Below are 24,426 nucleotides of genomic sequence, written 5' to 3'. Positions count from 1 at the left end.
CTCTAGCAGGGCAGAGGAGAGCAAGGTAGGAAGAGAGGTTACTAAATATGAAATGCTGTTTCACGTACGCAGATGGAATAGAACTTGAAGCAGTGCTGTTTCATAGCATTCCTTACCAATAGATAATGATTTAACCCTTTGAAAAGATAATGTGGCAAATAAAAGATTCTATAAGCAAAAAACAGGGGAAAGAGTTTTTACTGTTAGTATTATTGAAAGTATTAAGCACTGACTCTGTGTCAAGTACTGTTCCAAGTGCTGGGATAGATAAAAGTTAATCAGCTCAGATACTGTCCATGTCCCACGTGGGCCTCACAGTTTGAGTAGGAGGGTAGAACAGATATCGAGCCCCTATTTTACAGATGAGGAAACTGAGGCACAGAAAAGTGAAGTGACTTGACAGAGATCACACAGCAGGCAACTGGCAGTGCTGGGTTTAGAACCCAGCTCCTCTGACTGCCAGGCACCTGTCTGTTTCCATTATGCCACCCTGCTCCTCATAGCTTATTCTTCTTCTATCCTCTTAACCAGCTTATGTTTAATTTCCCATATAATAATGTTGGTATTTGTTAAGCGCTTACTGTGTGCAGAGCACTGTTCTAAGCGCTGAGGTAGATACAGGGTAATCAGGTTGTCCCACATGGGGCTCACAGTTCATCCCCATTTTACAGATGAGGTAACTGAGACACAGAGAAGTTAAGTGACTTGCCCAAGGTCACACAGCTGACATGTGGCAGAGCTGGGATTCGAACCCATGACCTCTGACTCCCAAGCCCGGGCTCTTTCCACTGAGCCACGCTGCTTCTCTGGATATAAACTGGACGTGCATCAAGTCTCCAAGCTTCTCAGTGTTAGTCATATTTTATTAAGCACTTACTGTGTGCAGAGCACTGTACTAAGCGCTTGGGAGAATGCAATATAACACAATGCCGGCCCACAACCAGTTTACAGTCTCAGTGTTTAACATACTCTTTTTAGTTTCTAAAGATACAGCCCAAAGACAGCTGTCTGTGCTTAGTTTACTCAAAAAGTTCTGCTAAAATTGGGTGGTATTGCTTAGAACTCTTGAAGCAATCAATAGTACCTAAGTGCTTACTGGCTGCAAAGCATTAAGCCATGAAGCTCTGGGGAGAGTACAATTCTGCAGAAGTAAAAGGCAATTCTGCCTTCAATCTGAGGTTTTATAAAGGATCGTTTTGTACTGTACTATTCTCCTCCTTAAACAATTGAAACAAAGCTACAATCCCAATTCTGAAAGTAGCTTGTGCTTAGGCAGGGGGTGATGAGTGCCCAATTCATTGTCCAGGTGGTAGAGGCAAACAGAAGAAAGTCTGTTTCCTGACCTACCTAATGCTCTAACCAAATATTCAAACCCATCAGTGGAAATATTTGTTGTCTTTAGCTGCTGCAAGATTCTGTCCTATGTGCTGGATTGTTGGATGGCCAGGATAAAGCCGTCAGGGTTTGACACCTTCTAAAGTAGTAAGAGAAGCAGCGTGGCTCAGTGGAAAGAACCCGGACTTGGGAGTCAGAGGTCATGGGCTCGAATCCCTGCTCTGCCGCTTGCCAGCTGTGTGACTGTGGGCAAGTCACTTAACTTCTCTGTGCCTCAGTTACCTCATCTGTAAAATGGGGATTAAGACCGTGAGCCCTACGTGGGACAACCTGATCACCTTGTATCCCCCCAGCACTTAGAACAGTGCTTTGCACATAGTAAGAGCTTAACAAATGCCACCATTACTATTACTGTTTTACAAGAGCCGACACGATCTTGGGAGGTGGTGTGGTCAATCGGAAAGAGCAGAGGATTGGGAGTCAAGAGAGCTGTGTTCTAATCGTGTCACCCTGACTTGTTCCCTTTGCTCCTCCCCCGGCTCTCAGCCCCACAACACATGTATATATCTGTAATTTTATTTATTTGTACTGGTGTCTGCCTCACCCCCCCCCCCGTAGACTGTGAGCTCACTGTGGGCAGGGAATGTCACTGTTTTCTGTTGTATTGTACTTTCCCAAGAGCTTAGTACGGTGTAATATTAAGTACAATATAATATGAAGCACATTAAGTGCTTAATAAATATGATTGAATGAATGAATGAATGAATAATTCTGGTTCTGCCACTTGCCTGCTGTGTGGCCTTGGGCAAAACACTGAACCATTTTGTGCCTCAGTAAAATGGCGATTAAATACCTGTTCTCCTTCCCTCTTATACTGTGCGCCCCACATGGACTGCTCTGATCAGATCTGATTATAGTTTTCTATCCCAGTGTTTGGCACGTAATAAATGCTTAACAAATACTACAATTATTATTATTAGTTTGACTAGCATACTTTTGGGGATAGATAGATATAGATAGATAGATAGATATAGATAGATAGATATAGATTAGCTAGAGAGAGAGAGAGAGAGAAGGGAGAGAGAGAGAGAGATATCAATCCATCGATAGATCGATCGATCGATAGATAGATATAGATTAGGTAGATAGATAGAGATAGGTAGATAAATAGATGATTGATAGAGAGAGAGAGAGAGAGAGAGAGATGATAGATAGATGATAGATAGATAGATAGATTAGATAGATAGATAGATAGATAGATGATAGATAGGTAGATAGATAGATAGATAGATAGATAGATAGATAGATAGATAGATAGATAGATAGATAGATAGATAGATAGATGAGCCCTACTGAAAGCTCACCTCCTCCGACTAAGCCCCACTTTTTCTCAGCTCCCCCTCCCCTCTCCATTGCCCTGACTTGCTCCCTTTGGTTTACCCTCCTCTCCCTGCTTTGTATTTATACGTACATATCTATAATTATATTAATTTATAGTGATGCCTGTCTACTTGTTTTGATGTGTATACATATGTATAATTCTATTTATATTGATGCCTGTTTAATTGTTTTGATGTCGGTCTCCCGGCTTCTAGACTGTAAGCCCGGAGTGGGCAGGGATTGCCTCTTTATTGCTGAACTGTACTTTCCAAGCGCTTAGTACAGTGTGCTGCACACAGTGTGCCCTCTATAAATATGATTGAATGAATATAGATGATATAAATATGGATAGATATGAGAAGCAGCAGTAGTGTAGTGAATAGTGCAAGGGCCTGGGAGTCAGGAGGTCACACGTTCTAATCCAGGCTCTGCCACTTGTCTGCTATGTGACATTGGGCAATTCAATTCTCTGTGCCTCAGTCACCTCACCTGTAAAATGGGAATTGAGACTGTGAGCCCCACGTGGGATGGGGACTGTGTCCAATCCGATTTGCTTGTATCCACCCAGCACTTAATACAGTGCCTGGCACATAGTAAGCACTTAAAAAATAACACAGTTATTATTGTTACAAGATAACCAGGTTCCATATGGGGCTCACAGTCTAAGTAGGAAGGAGCACAAGTATTGAATCCCCATTTTGCAGGAGGGAACTGAGGCACAGAGAGGAAAAGTGTCTTATCCAAGATCACGCAGCAGGCAGAGGTGGTAGAGCTGGGATTAAAACCCTAATCCCCTGAATCCCACACTCAAGAAGCAGCATGGTGTAGTGGATCGTGCGTGGGCTTGGGAGTCAGAAGGTCATGGGTTCTAATCCCAGCACTACCACGTGTCTGCTGTGTGACCTTGGGCAAATCGCTTTACTTCTCTGTGCCTCAGCAACCTTCTCTGTAAAATGGGGAGTGAGTCTGTGAACCCCTCATGTGACGGGGACCGGGCTCAGCCTGATTTGCTTGTATCTACCCCAGTGCTTAGTACAGTGCCTGACACATATCAAGCGCTTAACAAATACCACTATTATTATTCACCAGACCAAAAGGAAAGACACATTTATTGAAAGAAAGTGTAAGTATGTATGTACTGTGTAGAGTAGTGAACTGAGGTGGTAGGAGGGTGAACAAGACATGGTCCTTCTCCCCAAGAAGCTGGGTAGGCCCCTGCCTTTAGTGCAAGGTTTCTGCCCTTCCACCAAATCTATCTTGAGAGGCAGCATGGGCTAGCGGTTAGAGCACGGGCCTGGGAATCAGACGGTCCTGGGTTCTAATCCCCCTTCTGCTGCTTTTCTGCTGTGTGAACTTGGGCAAGCTACGTTTAGACTGTGAGCCCGTCATTGGGCAGGGATAGTCTCAATCTGTTGCCGAATTGTGCATTCCAAGCGCTTAGTACAGTGCTTTGCATATAGTAAGCCCTCAATAAATACTATTGAATGAATGAACTTCTCTGGGCTTCAGTTCCCTCATCTGCAAAAGGGGGATGGAGACCGTGAGCCCCACGTGGGACGGGGACGATGCCCAACCCGATTTCCTTGTATCCATCCCAATGCTTAGTACAGTGCCTGGCACTTGGCGCTGAACGAACACCTCATTATTATTATTATTATCATCTAGGCTTATGTAGGAGGAGTCACATAGAGAAGCAGCGTGGCTCAGTGGAAAGAGCACGGGCTGGGGAGTCAGGGGTCATGGGTTCAAATCCCAGCTCCGCCACTTGTCAGCTGTATGAACGTGGGCAAATCACTTCACTTCTTCGTGCCTCAGTGACCTCATCTGGAAAAGGGGGATTAAGACTGTGAGCCCCACGTGGGACAACCTGGTCACCTTGTATCCTCCCCAGCGCTTAGAACAGTGCTTGCACATAGTAAGCTCTTAACAAATACCAACATTATTATTACCTTGTATCCTCCCCAGCGCTCAGAACAGTGCTTTGCACATGGTAAGCGCTTAACAGATACCAACATTATTATTATCACCTGTAATCATCCCCAGCGCTCAGGACAGTGCTTTGCACACATAGTAAGCGCTTCACAAATACCAACATTATTATTTTTATCACCTTGTATCCTCTCCGGCGCTCAGAACAGTGTTTGCACATAATAAGGGCTTCACAAATGCCACCATTATTATTATTATTGCTCATCCTATTTGAGCCCCCAAATAATAATAATGATGTTGGTATTTGTGAAGCGCTTACTATGTGCAGAGCACTGTTCTAAGCGCTGGGGGAGATACAGGGTCATCACATGCTGCCTTCTTTTTGCATTTTAAGGCTGAGCGGGCACCAGGTGCACGTTTTTCCAGGAACCCGCCCGGACCCGGTGTGCGCAGGCGCGGCACCAACTCCCCTACCCCTTCCCCCCCCCCCACGGGTCCGGTGTGCGCAGGCGCGGCGCCCCCCCTTCGCGGGCCTGGCCTAAGGACACGTGTTCTCCTCCTCCCGCTCGCCCCGCCCCTTCTCCCGCCGTCCAATGAGCGGCCGCCGCCTCGGCCCTCCTGACCAATCGCAGCCCGAGGAGTCGGCCGTACCCTCGGCGGGCCCCGCCCCCTTCGCCCCCGCGCCCTCGAGGGTAACCGAGTGGCAGCCGCTGATTGGTGGCCCCGGGGCAGCCAATGGGAGAGGGGCACCTCACGCCGGCGCTGGCAGCTTTAAATGCCCGCGATTCCCTCCGCCCGCCTGTGGGGGCGTCGCTAGGCTCCTCCGGCCGTCGACGACGGGAATCGGGGCGCGGGGGGCGGGACCCGAGGCGGGGGCGGCGGTGATTGGCTGAGCCGCTGGACTTCCTCTTCCGAGCAGCCAATCGGGGAGGGGGACTTCCGGGAGGACTTTTTTGCCGCTGCTCCGGGCCTGTGCGGGCAGGGAGGGCGGCAGCGCGCGCACGGGCGGTGGGGGCACGTTGTCGACGACGAGGAGGAGGAGAAGAAGAAGAAGGAGGAGGCGGCGGCGGCGGGTGTGGGGCAGCGGCCGCCCAGATGAGGGTCCGGAAAGCCTGTGTGCTGCTGCTGCTGCTGGGGCTGGCGCAGCTCGCCGTCCTGGCCGGAGCCCGCGGGGACGGGGTCGGAGGTCAGTGCGCCCCCCAGCGGCCAGAGCAGGAACGGCCCCTCTGGTGGGGCGAGGCCTGAGCACAACGAACTCCCTTCCCCTCTTCCAACCCCTCCTGAGCGCTCACCTCCTCCGGGAGGCCTTCCCAGACTGAGCCCCCCTTTCCCTCTGCTGCTCCTCCGCACTGTGCTCAGAGCTCACCTCCTCCTGGAGGCCTTCCCAGGCTGCACCCCCTTCCCTCTGCTGCTCCTCCGCACTGTGCTCAGACCTCACCTCCTCCTGGAGGCCCTCCCAGGCTGCACCCCCTTCCCTCTGCTGCCCCCTCAGCACTGTGCTGAGCTCTCACCCCCTCCAGGAGGCCTTCCCACCCTGCGCCCCCCCTTTCCCTCTGCTCCCCCTCTGCACTGTGCTGAGCTCACCTCCTCCAGGAAGCCTTCCCAGACTGAGCCCCCTTTCCCTCTGCTCCCCCTCTACACTGTGCTGAGCACTCACCTCCTCCAGGAAGCCTTCCCAGACTGAGCCCCCCCTTTCCCTCTGCTGCCCCTCCGCACTGTGCTCAGAGCTCACCTCCTCCAGGAGGCCTTCCCACACTGAGCCCCCCTTTCCCTCTGCTCCCCCCCACTTCATTCAATAGTGTTTATCGAGTGCTTACTATGTGCAGAGCACTGTACTAAGCGCTTGGAATGGACAAATCGGTAACGGGTAGAGACAGTCCCTGCCCTTTGACGGGCTCACGGTCTAATCGGGGGAGACGGACAGACAAGAACAATGGCAATAAATAGAATCGAGGGGATGAACATCTCATTAAAACAATAGCAATAAATAGAATCAAGGGGATGGACATCTCATTAACAAAATAAACAGGGTAATGAAGATATAGCTAAGCCTCCTTCTTCCCCCCCTTTCCCTCTGCTCCTCCCTTCCCCCTCTCAGCACCGTGCTCATTTGTATATATTTTTATTACCCTATATATTTTGTTAATGAGGTGTACATCCCTTGATTCTATTTAGTGCTGTCGTTTTAATGAGATGTCCGTCCCCTTGATTCTATTAATTGCTATTGTTTTAATGAGATGTACATCCCCCTTTATTCTATTTATTGCTGTTGTTTTAATGGGACGTTCATCCCCTTGATTCTCTGTATTGCCATTATTTTAATGAGATGTCCATCCCCCTGATTCTATTTATTGCTATTGTTTTTGTCCGTCCGTCTCCCCCATTAGACTGAAAGCCCGTCAGTGGGCAGGGACTGTCTCTGTCTGTTACCGATTTGTATATTCCAAGCGCTTAGTACAGTGCTCTGCACATAGGAAGCGCTCAATAAATGCTATTGAGTGAATGAACGAACTAGGCGCCCCCACAAAGACGACAGGACGCGACGGCTTCCGCCTTTCGGCCTTCATTCAGTCAGTCGTGTTTGCTGAGCGCTCACGCTGTGCGGAGCGCTGGACGCAAGCGCTTGGAACGGATGGAGACCATCCCTGCCCCGCCTTGGGCGAACAGGTTTGGGTGGGGAGGCAGGCAGCAGAGCAAAAGAGAACAAAACCTCAAGATAAATGCAATCAGAGCTATCCACCTCTTTGACAAAATAAATAGGGTAATAAATAAGATATGCAAATGAGCACAGTACTGAGGGGAGGGGGAAGTGCAGAGGGAAAGGAGGGTCTCAGTCTGGGAAGGCCTCCTGGAGGAGGTGAGCTCTCAGGAGGGTTTTGAAGAGGGGAAGAGAGTTAGTTTGGCAGAGGGAGGAGCGAGGGCATTCCAGGACGGCGGGACGACTTGGCCCAGGGGTCGACGGCGGGACGGTGAGGAGATGAGCGGCAGAGGAGCGGACTGTACAGGGTGGGAAGTAATAATGTTGGTATTTGTTAGGCGCTTTCTGTGTGCAGAGCACTGTTCTAAGCGCTGGGGGAGGTACAGGGTCATCAGGTTGTCCCACGTGAGGCTCACGGTCCTCATCCCCATTTTACAGATGAGGGAACCGAGGCGCAGAGAAGTAAAGTGACTCGCCCGCAGTCACACAGCTGACAAGTGGCAGAGCTGGGATTCGAACCCAAGACCTCTGACTCCCAAGCCCGGGCTCTTGCCACTGAGCCACACTGTGGTAGAAAGAAGGGAGGGGAGGCGCAGAGAAGCGAAGTGACTTGCTCAGAGTCACACAGCAGCCAAGGGGCATAGCCAGGATTAGAGCCTTCTGTCTCCCAGGCTCGTGCTCTACCCCTTTGGCCACTCTGCCCCAAAACAAGTGCATAATACACTGTCCTGCACATAGTAAACACTCAGGAATTGTGTGTTGAGCGCTTACTGTGCGCCAAACGGGTCCCACATAGGGCCCACAGCTTAAGCAGGAGGAAGAATAGATATTGAATCGATAGATGCCATTGATGAAAGCACAGCGACACATGAAAACAGTGGGCGAGAGTTTGAGGAGCTAGAAGAGGTTAGACCACAGCTCTCTCCTAACTGCAAGATCAAAGTATCTTTCATCTTCCCCCAGCTTTTAGCACAGTTTAGCTTGACACGGAGTAAGTGTTTAATAGATGTTACGATTGCTCTCTTTGCTTTGGAAAGAATGACTACCTTAGCTTTATCCTTTTAAATATTTTCAAATCAGTAAACGGGATGTGATCACTAAACTTTTTTAGCCCCTGCTGCCTACCAAAGTGCTGTGAGCTATCTAGTTTTTCCTACGGCACCATGACTGTAAGGCAAAGGCAAATAAATCCAGGGATCCTTGATAGGGTTTATTTTGTTGTTGTAGAGGAGCTTTTGGTATCAGACGTCTTTGCTTAATGCCACTCTTCCAAATGCAGATTAACCACAAATGTGGATTAAACGCCAGTTCATTTTCAAATAGAAAATGAGACTGAAACACCTACTGAGACGAAGTGTTGTGTGTGTTTAAATCCGGACGCGTTTCAGAGCGTGTTTGAACTGCTTGAGGAAGAGCTGGGGTTCTGCAGGAAATAGTCTGAACTTTTGAGGTCACGATAATAAACGATATTAATACACCATGATAAGCTTTACAGCAACAACACGGAGCGCCCGTGGAGCTTTCCCTTAAAAAATTTAATCATTGTAAGCAAACTGAAAACTCATGGATATGTTAAGCAGCGTGGCTCAGTGGAAAGAGCCCGGGCTTGGGAGTGAGAGGTTATGAGTTCGAATCCCAGCTCTGCCACTTGTCAGCTGGGTGACAGTGGGCAAGTCACTTCACTTCTCTGTGCCTCAGTTCCCTCATCTGTAAAACGGGGATGAAGACTGTGAACCCCATGTGGGACAACCTGATTACCCTGTATCTACCCCAGCGCTTAGAACAGTGCTCTGCACATAGTAAGCGCTTAACAAATGCCAACATTATTATTATAGGTATTGATGACATTCCCCCCAATTTGAGAAGGTCAGTCCCGAATTCTGCTGGTCTCTGTGTTTTCAATTAGGAATAGTGCTTACCGATCTGACTGATGAGTTTACTCCAGTGGATGAATTACCCTCCTGTATACAATTAGAAAGTCGTAAAGGTCTTAAGGGAGTGAGACTCCAGAGATGCCATGGGATTGACAGATTGGTTTGTAGCCCCGGGCGTGAGATTCTACCCACTTCGTTTTCTCCAGGGGCAAACGAAACCTCCCACCGCCTGGAACCAGCATTGAGGTGGAACCGGACTCAAGCAAGTGAGAGAGCTGGATGGAAGGGAGCAGCCGGCCTCACGGGTGACATAAGCCTCGTGGCTCAGTGGAAAGAGCACGGGCTTGGGAGTCAGAGGTCATGGGTTCTAATCCCAGCTCCGCCACTTGTCAGCTGTGTGACCTTGGGCAAGTCACTTAACGTGTCTGTGCCTCAGTTACCTCAAATGGGGATTAAAAAAACTGTGAGCCCCACGTGGGACAACCTGATCACCTTGTATCCCCCAGCACTTAGAACAGTGCTTTGCACATAGTAAGCGCTTAACAAATACCACAGTTATTATAAGCCTCAGGACCCAGGCTTCCAATTGCCTGGGACTGCAAAAGTGGAGAAGCCCGATTCCTCCCCTCCACGAACTTATTCCGGCTTCAGGACCCACGGGACCGAAGCAGAGCTAGGCCGAGACGGTGCCCGTCCCCTGGTTTTTAGCCCATCGCTGCCTCCCGCTTAACCCCGAGACATAGAAGGGTAGTGCTGCTGGCTTTCACCCTCTCATGCCCACCATTCATTCAGTGGTATGTATTGAGCGCTTGCTATGTGCAGAGCACTGTACTAAGCGCTTGGAATGTAATAATCGGTACATTTACAAATCACCATCCCTCTCCCCTTCAAGCCCTGCTGTTTAGGCATGGGGAATCTCAGCTACCCTGGGCACATTCATATCTTACCCTTCCTGTGTTTCTCGCCCTCCCCCAGCCAACCACTTCTGGCTTCCCAAAGCAGTGAGGGAGGAGACATCTACTCCATCGCCTTGACCCTGCTGGTTTCTTACCAGGTCTCTTACACGAAGGCACGGTGTTCCCCAGGCCGTAAAATCCTTTCCCGATTTCAGGTGTGGGGTTACCCTGGTGTAGCTAGAACCATAGAGATGCCGTCGCTTGTTCAGCCACTTGTCAGCTGGGTGACTCTGGGCAAGTCACTTCACTTCTCTGGGCCTCAGTTCCCTCATCTGTAAAATGGGGATTAAGACTGTGAGCCCTACGTGGGACAACCTGATCACTTCCCAGCGCTTAGAACAGTGCTTTGCACATAGTAAGTGCTTAACAAATGCCATCGTTATTATTATGTACCACAATATCACCCTCACCAACCTTTCTAGAATGCATTTGAAAGAACTGAACTTCTGCTCCTTTGTCCAGGGGCGGTTCTTTATTTCGTTGTTTACTCTTCAAGGCAACAGAGCAATAATAGTCGATCGGTTGAGCCACTCTGCTTAAAGAGACAACCTCCCAAAATAAATGACTGTGAATTAAATAGTGTGGTTCTAGTAGCAGCCCCTAAGAAGTGGCTTAGTGGAGAGAGCACGGGCCTGGAGTCAGAAGGATCTGGGTTCTAATTCCGGCTCCACCGCATATCTGCTGTGTGATGACCTTGGGCAAGTCACTTGACTTCTCTGGGCCTCAGTTATCTGTAAAACGGGGGTTAAGAGTGTGAGTCCCTTATGGGACAGGGACTGTGTCCAACCTGATCAACTTATATCTATCCCTTTGCTTAGAGCAGTGTTTGGCACACAGTAAGCGCTTAACAAATGCCATTATTATCATTATTATCATCATCATCATTATTCCCAGTGGGCAGAGTACTGTGGTGGTCTCTCCAGGTGTCCCTGCAGCCGTGGTAGCAAACTGGAGTGAGTGACTCCATTTTGTCAGCTGAGTGATTGAGTGCCTATTGGGAGAAGAAGACTTTTCCCTGATGCTAGGAAACGAATACAGAAGCAAATGGCTCCACTCTTGCTTTAGAGGAATTTGTCATCTAATGGCACAGGCACTGTGACAGAGGTTGGTGTCTTCTCGCTGCCTCTCCTTCGGAGCTGGGCTTCTAAGTGTCTAGAGGCCCCTCCCAAAATCACCCTGCTTCTTCCCCTCCAGAGCTCAAGGATTCAAAGTACAGCTACCTTGTTCTCTCTCCGTTTTATGGGGACCCAGTTTAAGATTTCCAGGCTGGACCGACTGTGTGAAGTTTGTGCTGATTTTACTATGGTCTGGGATTTAAACAACTTCAATTCCATGGCAGATGTCTTTTAAAACAAGGTCTAGTACGTTGGAATGAGCAAGTGGTTCCCATATTAGGCATGAACAATGAATTATAATAATTAGAATTTATATAGTGTTTTTCTTCTCAAAGCATTTTGACATTACTTAGGTTAATTTTGGCCATGAGCTCAGTGGATAGAGCACGGGCCCGGGAGTCAGAAGGTCATGGGTTCTAATTCCGGCCCCACCACTTGTCTGCTGTGTGACCTTGAGCAAGTCATTTTAACTTCTCTGTGCCTCAGTTCCCTCATCTATAAAATGAGGATTAAGACTTTGAGCCCTGTGTGGGACAGGGACTGTGTCCAGCACCTGGGCTGGTGTTTAGAGGGAGACTGTAGTATTTCTAACTAGACACGCTCTCGAGGAGAGTGGAGGCGCAATTTCTGCACTGGAGCAAGAGCCAAAAAAATTTCACCTTCCAAATTCCCTGGGCTCCAGCCAAAGCTGTGGAAATTGGATTCTGACCTGAGCAAGGCCCTTTAGCATCTTTGCAGGCTCCAGCACTTTGCAAGGAGCGGGGAGAGAAAGATGACAACTGCATCTTTTAGAGAGCCTTAGCTTCCCTAAATAAAATGAAATGTGCAACTCCTGGAAGTGTGGTTGGAGACTGCATGGTTTTAGATCCCTGGACCTACCAAAAGGCAAGGGGAATAGACTTAGTGGCCCCCAGCTAACTTTGGGTTATTCAAATGTTATCTAAAATGAACAGTGCCAACCTATTTTGAGTTGCAGGTGGTTTCTCAGACTAGGTTACGAGCACAACTTGTAGAGTGGTCCGTGGACCCAGCCGTTCGCCCTCTGGAGCCTTTGTTTTAATCCCTTCTGTTAGCCCAACCTTCCTGATGCTAAAGATATTATAATGTATCATATAAAGACTACTTTCAAGTAAAATCACTGCAGTATTTCTTAGTTCACCCTTTCTCTGCAGGCTCACAAGCCCAACACTGAAGGATTTTTATGTACATGTCTGAGAAATAAGTAAGAATGTACTGACCCTCTCTCCCACCCGTGTCCCTCTTCCCCCCCCCCCCAAAAAAAAGAATCTGGGTCTTTTTCCTCTTTTCTAGATGGAGTGACTCAATCATGGGCATTTGTGGAGCACCTAAGCACCTGGGAGAGTACTTTAGAAGCCAGAGTCCGGGAAGGAGTTCGCACCTGGGAGATTGTTTGCTGTTTGTGGTTTTTAATCCTCTGGGTTTGGTTTCCCCACTGTTTTTCCTAGATTCGCTTACCAAAGAGGAGGAGGACGATGTTGATGATGACGAGGTTGACGACGAGGACGATGATGATGATGACGACGACGACGACTCGGAAGTAAAAGAAGAAAATGGAGTCTTGGTCCTAAATGATGCAAACTTTGACACCTTCGTTGCCGATAAAGACACTGTCTTGTTGGAGTTCTACGCCCCTTGGTAGGCCACACGATAATCAGTCAGTCGTATTTGTGGAAGGCTTACTGTCTGCAGAGCAGTGTACTGAGCACCTGCGAGAGTATAATGCAGCAGAGTTGGTAGAGTGCTCCCTGCCCACATGAGCTTACAGTCTAGACGTGGAGGTGGATATTAATGGACTAGCATTTGAGGTCTGGAGTCTGTTGCATAACCGCTCACTCTTGATTCTTCTGGTTCTCTCTGTCTTGCATCCAGTCATTGGAAGTCCATCGTAACTTCCTTGAGGGCAGAGAGCTCATCTACTATACTGTCCCAGGCGCTTAAATAGTACTCTGTGCACAGTTAGTGCTCAATAAATACTGTTATACATATGTGTTTATATCTGAGAAGCGGGGGTTTGGTATACTAGGGTTATGCATCTTCCAAATCAACTCTCCTATTTCTTGAGCGAGACAGGAGGTGTAGCCTAACGGAAAAATCTCAATGGACTTGAGGGAGACTTTTATAGTCGATTGCATTGAAATCTCCATGGCACAAAGTAAACCTGTTGTAAAAAACGAAATATATATGTTTTCCCTTCCACCTAAATCTGTGTCTCAGGTGTGGCCACTGCAAGCAGTTCGCTCCAGAGTATGAAAAAATTGCCAAGACTCTGAAGGAGAACGACCCTCCCATCCCCGTGGCCAAGGTAGACGCCACCACAGCCTCTTCTGTGGCCAGCCGGTTTGACGTGAGCGGCTACCCCACCATCAAAATCCTGAAGAAGGGCCAGCCAGTGGATTACGAGGGCTCCAGGACCGAGGCAGGTGAGTCGAGGTCCCGCCTGCGCCTCCTTTTCTTCCTCCTCCTCAAGTTTTGGAGCAGGAGTTCAGGAGGCTGAGGGGTAGGGAACAGCATCCCAGAAGGCAACTAAAACAGATGTTGCCAGCCATGGCTGGTGGAGAGCAGCGTTCAGACGAAGAACAGGCAGGGCCAGCCTAACGCCCAGCACCTTTCCAGCAACAGTGGGGTTTGAGAAGCTGACATCCTTCCAATCATGCAGTCCAGTTCTGCCCCAGGACCGTGTCCTTGTCCCAGGATCGTGTAAGGAAAAGAAGGAAAATGCCCTCCCAACTGGGTCAGCCAGAACTCCCCAGCCTTTTAGATTGGGGGATGTGGAGAGCCTGGACATTGAGGGATGATTTGGAGTACAGTTCTCGGGAGCAGATCAGTGTGACTTGGAGAACTGTAACGGAATCTCTCGCCCCTGATTAGAAAGCTCTCATCCAAGAAAGGAAGTCTAACTGTGAAGCTTCTATGGAAAGCATTCTTTAAGGAGGGAGGAGCTCACACTGACAAATTGGGTGGCTTTAATATTGGCGGGGGCCTAAATCAATTCAAATAAGATCCTAAGGGTATTTTTTTTTAGCATTATTGAGTTAATATAGGGGTAACTGCTTGGGCCACTTACCAAATTTCCTGTATCATTTAATTTTCATTTAATATTTATTGAGCGCTTACCATGTGCAGAGCACTGTACCAAGCGCTTGGAATGTACAAATCGGCAACAGATAGAGACAGTCCCTGCCCATTGACGGGCTTACGGTCTAATCGGAGGAGACAGAGAGGCAAAAACAATAGCAATAATTAGAATCAAGGGGATGTACATCTCATTAACAAAATAAATAGGGTAATAAAAATATATACAAATGAGCGGACAAGCACAGTGCTGAGGGGATGGGAAGGGAGGGGGGAGGAGCAGAGGGAAAGGGGGGGGACAAGGGGGCTTAGCCGAGGGGAGGTGGGGGGGCAGAGAGGCAGCAGAGGGAAAAGGGGAAGCTCAGTCTGGGAAGGCCTCTTGGAGGAGGTGAGCTCTCAGTAGGGCTCACCTACTGAGAGTAGAGAGAGAGAGTAGAGAGATGCCTACACCACTGTCACACACACGCACAGACACCCACTCCATGTAAAATGTCCCACAGGCACTCTAATGCACTCCAGCTCGTGGTGACTCGATTACTCGGGGGCCCGGTGTGCTGGGAGCCAGGGCACCTGGTGGCAGAGGGTCTGGTAGAGGACAGCACTCCCCGCAGAAACTGAGCCGCAACGGAGAATGGGGGATCTGACCCCCTCTCTCCTCGTGCCCTAAAGTGACAACAGGAGTTGTCAGCGGGTGGTAGGTCGGAGGGCACAGAGCTGGGGCTAGGGCAGGGTGCTGGTTCCGAGAGGACTTTCCCAAACAGCTTGGGTGCAGTCCAGCAGGGGAGGGGAAGGGAAAGGGGCCCTCGGGCCTCAGTAGTGCAAGGGTCCTATAGAGGGGTCCAGTGGGAGACTCCTGGGATCTGGACTGGGGGTGCCACCGGCTCCTCGGCGGCCGGACCTGGGAGGAGGGGGCAACCATCTCAGAGGTCTATGGGGTCCCCAACTCACCTGGGGCCCTTGGGGCCTGGGGACCCAGGGCCCCTTGGTGCTGGTTGGCCCCAACTCCGTCTTGGCTGTATCAAACGATGCGTGGAGTAAAAAGTATGCATCACCCTTGGAGAGCCCTAGACTGCTATAAATACAGAGTTTGTAGGAAATCTGGTGTAGCGTCAGTCCTTCATATCAAAACGTAGCTCTCCTAGCCCATTTCTCATGCCCCTTGGAGAGAGGTGCTCACAGGGCTAGGTTTCTCTGCTCACCCCTGAGCCCCCTAGTCCCTTCCAACTCTTCAGACCCCCTTATTCATAAAAGCTACCCGCCCTGGGGCTTCTCACTTTAGGTAAGCATCACCTCCTCCACCTCCTCCGTGGCCCAGCCCTGCCCTTTAATTTCCATTTGAGAGACCACGGACACAGAGTCAGTCATTTGTGTGGTTCCTTTCAGAAATCGTGGCTAAAGTCAAGGAGGTTTCTCAGCCCAACTGGACTCCTCCACCAGAAGTTACCCTGGTGTTGACCAAAGACAACTTCGACGAAGTAGTGAATGACGCAGACATTATTTTGGTGGAGTTCTACGCCCCATGGTAAGATGAAAGTGAATGTCAGGGTTTCACCCATGCTGGGTGTTGTGCCAGGAAGCTCTAGGTTCTGAACGGCGGTGTTTGGAAGAGTGCAGTAAAGTTAGAGAACACAATCCCTCCCCTGCAAGAGGAGCTTACAAGCTAATGGGGAGAAGAGACACTAAAATAAATAACCCTCTGCCCTGGAAATAGCGGACAGTTATAGCCAAATATAGGAGACATGCGAAGGACAGTTTGGTTTCCATAAACTGTACAGAAGTGTCTGACACCATCAGTAAATCTAGTGTGTGGGAGCTCCCGCGTTTGGCTTAGTAGTGCACCGGTACCTAGTTGCCTGTCCTGTCAGAAGTTGAGTATTTTGTCAACCGTCTTCACAACACAGATGGCAAAGAAGTCCCGGCTTATTCAACTCACTTTTCAGTTTTAAGCCTCCTTTTGGGGGGCTTCACGTTCCACTTTCTCCATCCCCATCCCGTGCGGTGTCACCGACTTGCCTTAAGCTTCCATCTCCCGCTGCAGTGTGTTCTCCCACTGGCGGTCGTGGGTGACTGATTTCTCTCGGAGCGACAGTTGTCCTTGGCAGACGCGCCAGGAGTAGCCACCTTGCCGAGCACGGTGTCGTGTTGACGAGGTCGTTCGATCTGACAAGTGGCTAAGTAATGCTTTGGTGGCTGCCAGGAATGACTTGGCTTATCCTTTCCTCTTAGCGGCAACCCCGAGGGAAGAATTGGAGGGAGTTGTTTTTTAGACATGGATTTGCGTCCCTCAGTGTCATTCGTAAAGTAACGAATGATGTTTAAGATAATAGGCCTCGGGAGCGGGGCGAGTGGCTCTCCTACTCTGGAGATTTCTGAAGAGTGGAAGACTGTGGGCCGTAAGGAAACTGAGCAGCGATTACCAGCCAGCCAGTCAACACTAAGATCATCACTGAGATGACAGCAGCCGAGGAGTGGTCGTACACTCTGTTAAAGGAGAACCAGCCACTCTTTAGGTTTTAAAGAGCCTCCTTTGTCTGCTTTGGCCGATTGTCTCGGTTGGACCGGGAGATTGTATGCTCCGTGATGATAATGGGATTTGTCACCAAATGGTATTTGCCCTTTGACTGTGAGTCCCACGTAGGACGGGGATTGTATCCAATCTGATTATTTTGTATCTACCCCAATGCTTTTTTTAATGGTGTAAATAATAATATCGATTAAAAATAGTGGTTTTTAAGCACTTCCTACATACCAGGCACTGTACTAAGCACTGGGATGAATACAAGCAAATCGGGTTGGACACAGTCCCTGTCTCACATGGGGTTCACAGTCTCAATCCCCATTTTGCAGATGCGGTAACTGAGGCCCAGAGAAGTGAAGTGACTTGTCTCACATCACTCAGACAAGGGGTGGAGCCGGGATTCACTAGGTCCTTCTTATATGGTGCTTGGCGCGAAGTAAGAGCATAGCAAATACAGAGAAGCAGTGTGGTCTTGTGGGTAGAGCATGGGCCTGGAAGTAAGAAGGACCTGAGTTCTAATCCCGGCTCTGCCATTTGTCTGCGGTGTGACCTTGGGCAAGTCACTTCACTCTGCCTCCATTAACTCATCTGCAAAGTGGGGATTAAGACTGTGAGCCCCTTGTGGGATATAGGCTGTGTCCCACATGAGTAGCTTATATCTATCCAACACTTAGTAAAGTGCACGGCACATGGTAAATGCTTAACAAATACCATTAAAAATTAAAAAAAAAAAAATCAAGATTCTTGAGGGCAGGGATCAGGTCTCCCAACTGTATTGTACTTTGTCAAACACTTAGTACAGTGCTCTGCACACAGTAAGTGCTCAATAAATACTATAGATAGATGATCGGGCCGCGCAATTGAGGGATTTGCACTGGGAAAAGCTTCAGATCTCAGGTGTAATGGAAGCCGCTGTTACCATTCTGGGAAAGAAAGGAGATTCTCCATGAAGTCTTGGGCTCTGAGGGCAAGCGTGTGATGGGGTTGCTTGGTCATCGTATCCCATTCCTCACTGCCACAGGTGTGGACACTGCAAAAAACTGGCCCCCGAGTATGAGAAGGCAGCTAAGGAGCTCAGCAAGCGCACCCCACCCATTCCGCTTGCCAAAGTGGACGCCACCGCAGAAACAGATCTGGCCAAGCAGTTTGATGTGTCTGGCTATCCGACTCTGAAGATCTTCCGCAGGGGAAAACCTTTCGATTACAACGGCCCGCGAGAAAAATATGGTATTGGCTCTTTTTTTTTTTTCAGTCTCTATTTTTTCCAGCTCCACCACTGGCTCTGGACTTCAGTTTCCTCATCTGTAAAATGGGTTCGAAATACCCGTTCTCCCCCCATTTTGGCTGTGAGTCCCATGTGAGACAGGGACTGTTCGTGACCTGCTTTTCTTTTACCTATTCCTATGCTTGGCACATAGTAAGCATTTAAAAAATACAATTTTTTACCGGGAAGGAAGGTCACAGGTTCTGAAATGGTTATGGATTTTATTAGTCAGTACGGCCTACCTGAGAAGGTGTGAGACCCACTGCCCGTTCCTGAATTATTGTTGTGAGACCTGTTGTCCCACAAATCAAGGAAGTGGATCTTTGTGTACAAAGAGCCTTCTTCTTAGGACTCTTCTTCGGTTTCAGGGATTGTCGACTACATGATTGAACAGGCTGGTCCTCCGTCTAAGCAGATTCTGTCTGTGAAGCAGGTTCAGGAATTCTTAAAGGATGGAGATGATGTTATCGTCATTGGTGTTTTTAAGGATGAAAATGACAACGCTTATAAGCTGTATCAGGATGCGGGTGAGTTGCTTTCGTCATCATGAAAGGCGGGTGGCAGGCAGTGCCGCATCATATCTGAGATCTCAGTGACGATTTTAAGTTTGACTGGCTGACTGGTAATTGCTGCCCGAGTTTCTCTCAGCTTCCTAATGGCCCGCAGTCTTCCGCCCTTCAGGACTCTCCAGAGGAGGAGAGCCAAAAGTCCCGCTCCCGAGGCCTATTATCTTAAGCATCGTTCGTTACATGACACGTAGTAAACAAATTCCATAATAATACTGATCACGTAGCAAAACAAATTTGCCTATTTTTAATACCCCTTTCGTGTGAGAATGTTGAGGAACTAGGTTTAAGTTTTAGGGGTTTTTTTGTTTTTCTTCTCAAAAAGACATTATAGCTTGAGGTATTCTTGATGAATTCTAACAGACGCCTGCAAGAGCAACCATATCAGCTGACAGGAGTGAGAGGTTTGTGTTCAAGATTCTGCCACTTTGACTTTTGTCATTGCTTTTTCCAGCTAACAGCTTGCGAGAAGATTACAAATTCCACCATACCTTTAGCAGTGACATTGCCCAGTATTTGAAAGTGTCCCCCGGAAAGCTGGTTGTAATGCAGCCTGAAAAATTCCAATCCAAGTACGAGCCCAAGGCACACGTTTTGGACATTCAGGTGAGGCATCGTTGAGGTTGCATAGCACCCCAAAGAGGTGGGAGGATGTCAACTCTTGTAGAAAGTGCATATTCTTGAGCAGTGGGATTAAAAACCAAAAATCAGTCTGAGACTGGGGGGTGTTTTCAAAGAAAAAATGATTTGATCCTTCACTTCTCTGTCCCAGCCAGAACTCAGTTCCCCACTCCTTCTGGCAGTTCCCCGTCTTCCGGCCATGTCGTCGGTCCTTGCGGGAGGGAAGGGGGATTCAGCAACCAGTAAATCACTAGTATTTATTTGTTGCTTACCCTATGCAGAGCCCTGTACTAAGTGCTTGGGAGAGTGCTATAGTAGAACAAGTAGACATGCTCCCTGCCCTGAAGGAGCTGATGGTCTAGGAGGGGAGACAGACATTAAATTACAGGTAGGGGAAGCAGCAGGGTAGGAAGTTTGGGGCATAACATGCTGTGGAGGAGAAGGGGGTCTGTCCTCCCGAGGTGCCCATCTGGTTTGTGAAGATTTTCAGAAAAGGAAATTCCCCCTTCTCCTTTCTCCTTCCCGGGATATGTTAGTTTGCAGGAAGAGGGCCAAAAAGATTGATTCTTGCAGGGCTTTGGATCCCACCCTTAATAGAAAGATCGCATTCCACAGGACAGCCTTTTTCCAGGATTGGGCGGGGAGAGAGAAGTCCCCACACACTGAGTGGCCAGGGGTGTCTCAAGTTCAGATGGAACAGAGTAGTTCCTCTTGCCTCTTAGAACCATCTGAGGGCCTGTTGTTTCATCTGGCTGCTTTTCCTTGACCAGTTCTGAAGTCGGGAGTACCTTTTCTAGGGAGCATTGGAAGGGGAAAGGGCTCCAGGGAATTTGGGGTCATTGAGAGTGGGGGACTCCTTTGGGGCCAGCTTGAACCAGAACGGAGTCTTGGCCCCAATCTCTGCCTCCAGTGACCTCGGCGCCGGACCCTGGAGTTTTCGGACTTCTCCTCCTCCAGGCCGGGGAGCCCTTTGCGCTCTTGAGAACACAGATCCTCAATTGAGAGACCCTCCTTACTCGTGTAAACATGTGATGGTTCCCCCCTCTAAGTGGCTGCTGCTGTCTGTTAAACAGGACTCTACTGAAGGGTCAGTCATAAAGGACCATGTGACCAAGCACGCTTTGCCCTTAGTGGGTCACCGCAAGACGTCCAACGATGCAAAGAGGTACACCAAGCGCCCGCTGGTGGTTGTCTATTACAGTGTCGACTTCAGCTTCGACTACCGAGTGGGTGAGTGAGCAGAGGTTAGCGGTGGTTGTCTGTCGGTTTCACTTCCTTCTTCCTAGAGTATTTATTGGCCTCGAAAGTCGGCGGGCTTATTTAACCACCTGCAAAGTTTCTCTGAAACCCCTGTATTGCAGAACTGGTGGGATAGCAACCCTGCCTGTGCTTTGCCTAGATGAAAGCCTTCATCTTTGTTCTCTCCCCCCCCCCCTTTCCGTATCTTCTCTCCCCTCTCCTCCCTCCCTCTCTCCTTCTCTCTCCCTTTCCCACTCCCCTTCATCCCCCTTCCTTTCTTCCTCTCTCCCCCTTCCCCCCCCCCCCGGCCCTTTTGCCCTCACCATTCTCCCTGTGGTTCTCCCCCCTCGTCGGTCTCACTGGCCTTGTCCCGGGAACCCAGAGATCTGTTTTTCTCACTGTGAGGTCTCTCCTACCTGCTGGGCAGAAGAGGGCTTAGGGCCCACAGCGCTGTGAGAAGGAAGTGGGCACTGCCTGCATGCTGGTGCTGAGAGAATGGGGCACTTAGGGGGAGTTTGAGATTTGGCCTTGTATTGCTGCCCTTCCTTCCCTTCCTTTTCTCCTCCCTCCAACCCTAGCCAGTTGCCCCTTTCCTTCTCTCCTCCCACAGCCTTGCACCATGGTGAGGCTCTCCTCCCTGCTGCCAGCTCCCCATCACAGGCATCGCTGTTGTGCTCCTGGTCCATCCCTGCTTCATTCAGCTTCAGGGCGGTTCCCCTGACCGAGGCCAGCTTTGGCCCTGGGAGGCGGCTCGGGATCCCTTATTGAAACTGTGGCCGTAAGGAAGGGCTCCAGGAGCCCCTCGTTTTAGAGGAACCTGGAAGACCTGCCCTGAAGCTTCCGGTTGTCCTCCTCTGCCTCCTCACCCAAACGTTCCCCGGACACCCTCCTCCTCCTTCCTCCCGACCCCCACCCTCGGACCCAGAGCGAGACACGTTTGGTGCGAGCCCTTTCCTTGACGACCCCGGCCTCTGCTCGGTTTCAGCCACCCAGTACTGGAGGAACAAGGTCCTGGAGGTGGCCAGGGACTTCCCCGAATACACCTTCGCCATTGCCGACGAGGAGGACTACTCCAGCGAGGTGAAGGACCTGGGGCTGAGCGACAGCGGCGAGGACGTGAACGCGGCCATCCTCGCCGAGGGCGGCAAGAAGTACGCCATGGAGCCCGAGGAGTTTGATGCCGACGTGCTCAGGGAATTCGTGCGGGCCTTCAAGAAAGGTGCGTCGTCTGGGCGGGCTCCAGTGCGGGGTGGGATGCTCTCTGTCATTCCGGCACGTGCACATGCCTGCACGGCAACACACCTCCCACCGTCAGGCTTCGGGCCGTAGCACCTTTTCGTTTCAGGGTCTCCGTGCCCCTGGTTCGGCTTCCCCGCTGAGGGAGCAGAAACCTCATTGCTCCCCTCAGTTTGACAGGGCGAATGCCTTTCCCAGCCGCTTGGCCTTCTTAACCACTGGGTTCGTGTCTTCCTCCGATTCCCCTGACGAAGCTTGTGTCAAGTGGAAGTGGGCAGCACGTGGGAGCCGAGAGAAGTCCGTGTCCCTTAAGGATTCTGGCGGGAGGCGAGGGCTGGTAATTGTCACCAGAGGCCTGACCAGGCCTGAGCCTGGAAGGAGGGCCTTGGCCACCCACCCTCTCCCCTTTCTGAGGGATGTTTGCGGGGGCCCTGAGGGACCACTCCTTATGGGGACATGGTGGGGAGGCCACAGAGCAGAGGGGACTGTCCCGAACCCTGTCGGTGCCTCGGTTGACGTAGGCGGATGGCCGGCTCGCCCGGGAGCTCTCGTGGCTCGCTCACCACTCGTGTCTGCCCCGTGTAGGCAAGCTGAAGGCAGTCATCAAATCCCAGCCCGTGCCCAAAAACAACAAGGGACCCGTGAAGATCGTGGTGGGTAAAACCTTCGACTCCATCGTGATGGACCCCAAGACGGACGTCCTCATAGAGTTCTACGCCCCGTGGTGCGGCCACTGCAAGCAACTGGAGCCCGTGTACGCGGAGCTGGGGAAGAAGTACAGGCACCAGAAGAGCCTGGTCATCGCCAAGATGGACGCCACCGCCAACGACGCCACCAGCGACCGCTACAAGGTGGAGGGCTTCCCCACCATCTATTTTGCCCCGAGCACCGACAAAAAGAACCCTATCAAATTTGAAGGTGGGAACAGGGATCTGGAGCATTTGAGCAAGTTCGTTGAAGAACACGCCACAAAACTGAGCAGGACGAAAGAAGAACTCTGAAGGGGAGGGGAGGACGAAGATGTCTCTGCTGTAGTAATTGCAGGTTCCCGACACAGAAGGGGCGGAAAGGGGTTGTGGAGGGTCAGTGGCCAGTTGAGCCTCGTGGGGAGAGGAGATTTGGATGTTAACAGTTGCAGTATCTTTTTTTTAATTTTATATTTCTTACGATGTTGTGGACACTGAACACGACTGTGAATGTTTGAAAATAATTATGGTTCTGATCTTTGGAGGAAAATCCACTTTCTGTTTTTGTCATTATTTGGGGCTTGGTTTGGGTTTTGGTTTGGTTTCCTATTTTTCTTTTTCCTACCACTGTTTTTGGTGTGTTTTCATTCCCAAAGCGAACAGGTTAAGTCTCAGATTTTGTGTGTGTTTGTTTTGGAGGGGGTTTTTTAATATACGTAAACTTTTAAAAAAAAAAAAAAAAAGCTGCCAGATCACTGATTTTTTTGCCTTATTTTTCAAATGCCTGAAGTACATTTGAGGTAGTCTGGTTTGATCTTTTTTTGGTTTTTGTTTTTTCTCTGTTTCCTTTTGACTTTCTTTGTGAGATACTTTCTTTTGAGAGGTCGCTGGTCAGGGGAGAGACAGCAGGCATCTCCACTAGGCTCCAACTTTGCTGTTGCCGGGGGTTTGGTGGTCTTTCCGTTTAGTCCACCACTGGCAGAAGCGCATGGCAATGAGACTGCGTTTTTCAGTGATTTCCGCCTCAGCCAACAGCCTCTTGGTATTTTAATCCTGTTGGTTCTGATGCGGTCACTTGGTGGCATCCTGGGAGCCTGCGCAACTCCCAGGGTGGCATCAGTGCCGCCCTCATGCTCAGAGGCATCTAGGTCTCTTGGGAGAGAGCAAACCCTTGACTTTGCCCCTGCAGAGAAATCACCCTTAGCTCATTCCATCGTTCCTCGGGCTCCAGTGCCACTCCCCACCGCGTCCCAAGTCTCCCCGGTCTTGGCTTTTTCCACTTTACCTGGTCTTTAACCCCATCTGTCCGCTCCATCTGTGCCGTTTGCCAGCACTACTTGACTAGAAAGATGTTTGTGGTCAAGAGGCTGTGCGGATGAACACGAGGGTTTGAAAACGTGAAGGAGGAGGTCCGGAGGTGGTGGCTGGGGATGAGGAGGGAAGAATCAATAAGGGTCTTGGGCATCTGTGAAGTGAACGATCTCGCTCGGGGAAGGATTTCAGCTTGGCCCCAGTTAAGAAGCCCTGCTTCAAATAGCTCATCCCTCTCTCCCCATTGTGTAATACTGTGACCTCCCTCCCTTCTTCTCCCCCTAGCAGGGCTGATATAGCTTTCCAGAGTTTCTGGCAGAGAGGAGAGGTTCCAGTCCGTGCCCTGCCTGAACGTGAGCTCACTTTCATTCCCTCGTTCCTCGCAGAAGCGTAAGGCAATGAGGCTACATTTTTCAGTGATTTCCGCCTCAGCCAACAGCCTCTTGGTATTTTAATCCTGTTGGTTCTGATGCGGATGTTTCTACCCTGGAGCCCTCACTTGTGCATAAGGCTGGGCCTTCTTGGTCTGGCGTGGGCCATCCTCGGTCCAAGATCCCCGCCCCACCGTCCAGTGAGAGCCTGGAGAGCCAAACTGGGGCAGCAGT

At 50.0% G+C, this 24,426-nt stretch overlaps 1 protein-coding gene across 2 annotated transcripts; it reads left to right on the top strand.

Moving 5' to 3' along the window:
• The first annotated feature begins 5,525 nt into the window (after window positions 1-5,525).
• PDIA4 (protein disulfide isomerase family A member 4) lies at window positions 5,526-23,064 on the top strand. Of its 2 annotated transcripts, XM_029063122.2 has the most exons (11): window positions 5,526-5,830; window positions 9,423-9,482; window positions 12,754-12,943; window positions 13,523-13,728; window positions 15,764-15,902; window positions 17,920-18,125; window positions 18,531-18,689; window positions 19,183-19,334; window positions 20,423-20,579; window positions 21,574-21,807; window positions 22,410-23,064. In XM_029063122.2, exons 1-11 carry the CDS (start codon window positions 5,740-5,742, stop codon window positions 22,823-22,825), a joined length of 2,010 nt encoding a protein of 669 aa, XP_028918955.1. In that variant the 5' UTR covers window positions 5,526-5,739; the 3' UTR covers window positions 22,826-23,064. The 2 variants fall into 2 exon arrangements, with proteins under 2 accessions (XP_028918955.1, XP_028918956.1); XM_029063123.2 differs by lacking the exon at window positions 9,423-9,482 and having other exon boundaries at window positions 5,528-5,830.
• The last annotated feature ends 1,362 nt before the right edge of the window (window positions 23,065-24,426 follow it).

This window comes from Ornithorhynchus anatinus, chromosome 4, assembly GCF_004115215.2.
Source record: "Ornithorhynchus anatinus isolate Pmale09 chromosome 4, mOrnAna1.pri.v4, whole genome shotgun sequence".
Classification (NCBI taxonomy): domain Eukaryota; kingdom Metazoa; phylum Chordata; class Mammalia; order Monotremata; family Ornithorhynchidae; genus Ornithorhynchus; species Ornithorhynchus anatinus.
Note: the sequence above shows the minus strand (reverse complement) of the source record. Positions and strands in the feature narration are given on the sequence as shown.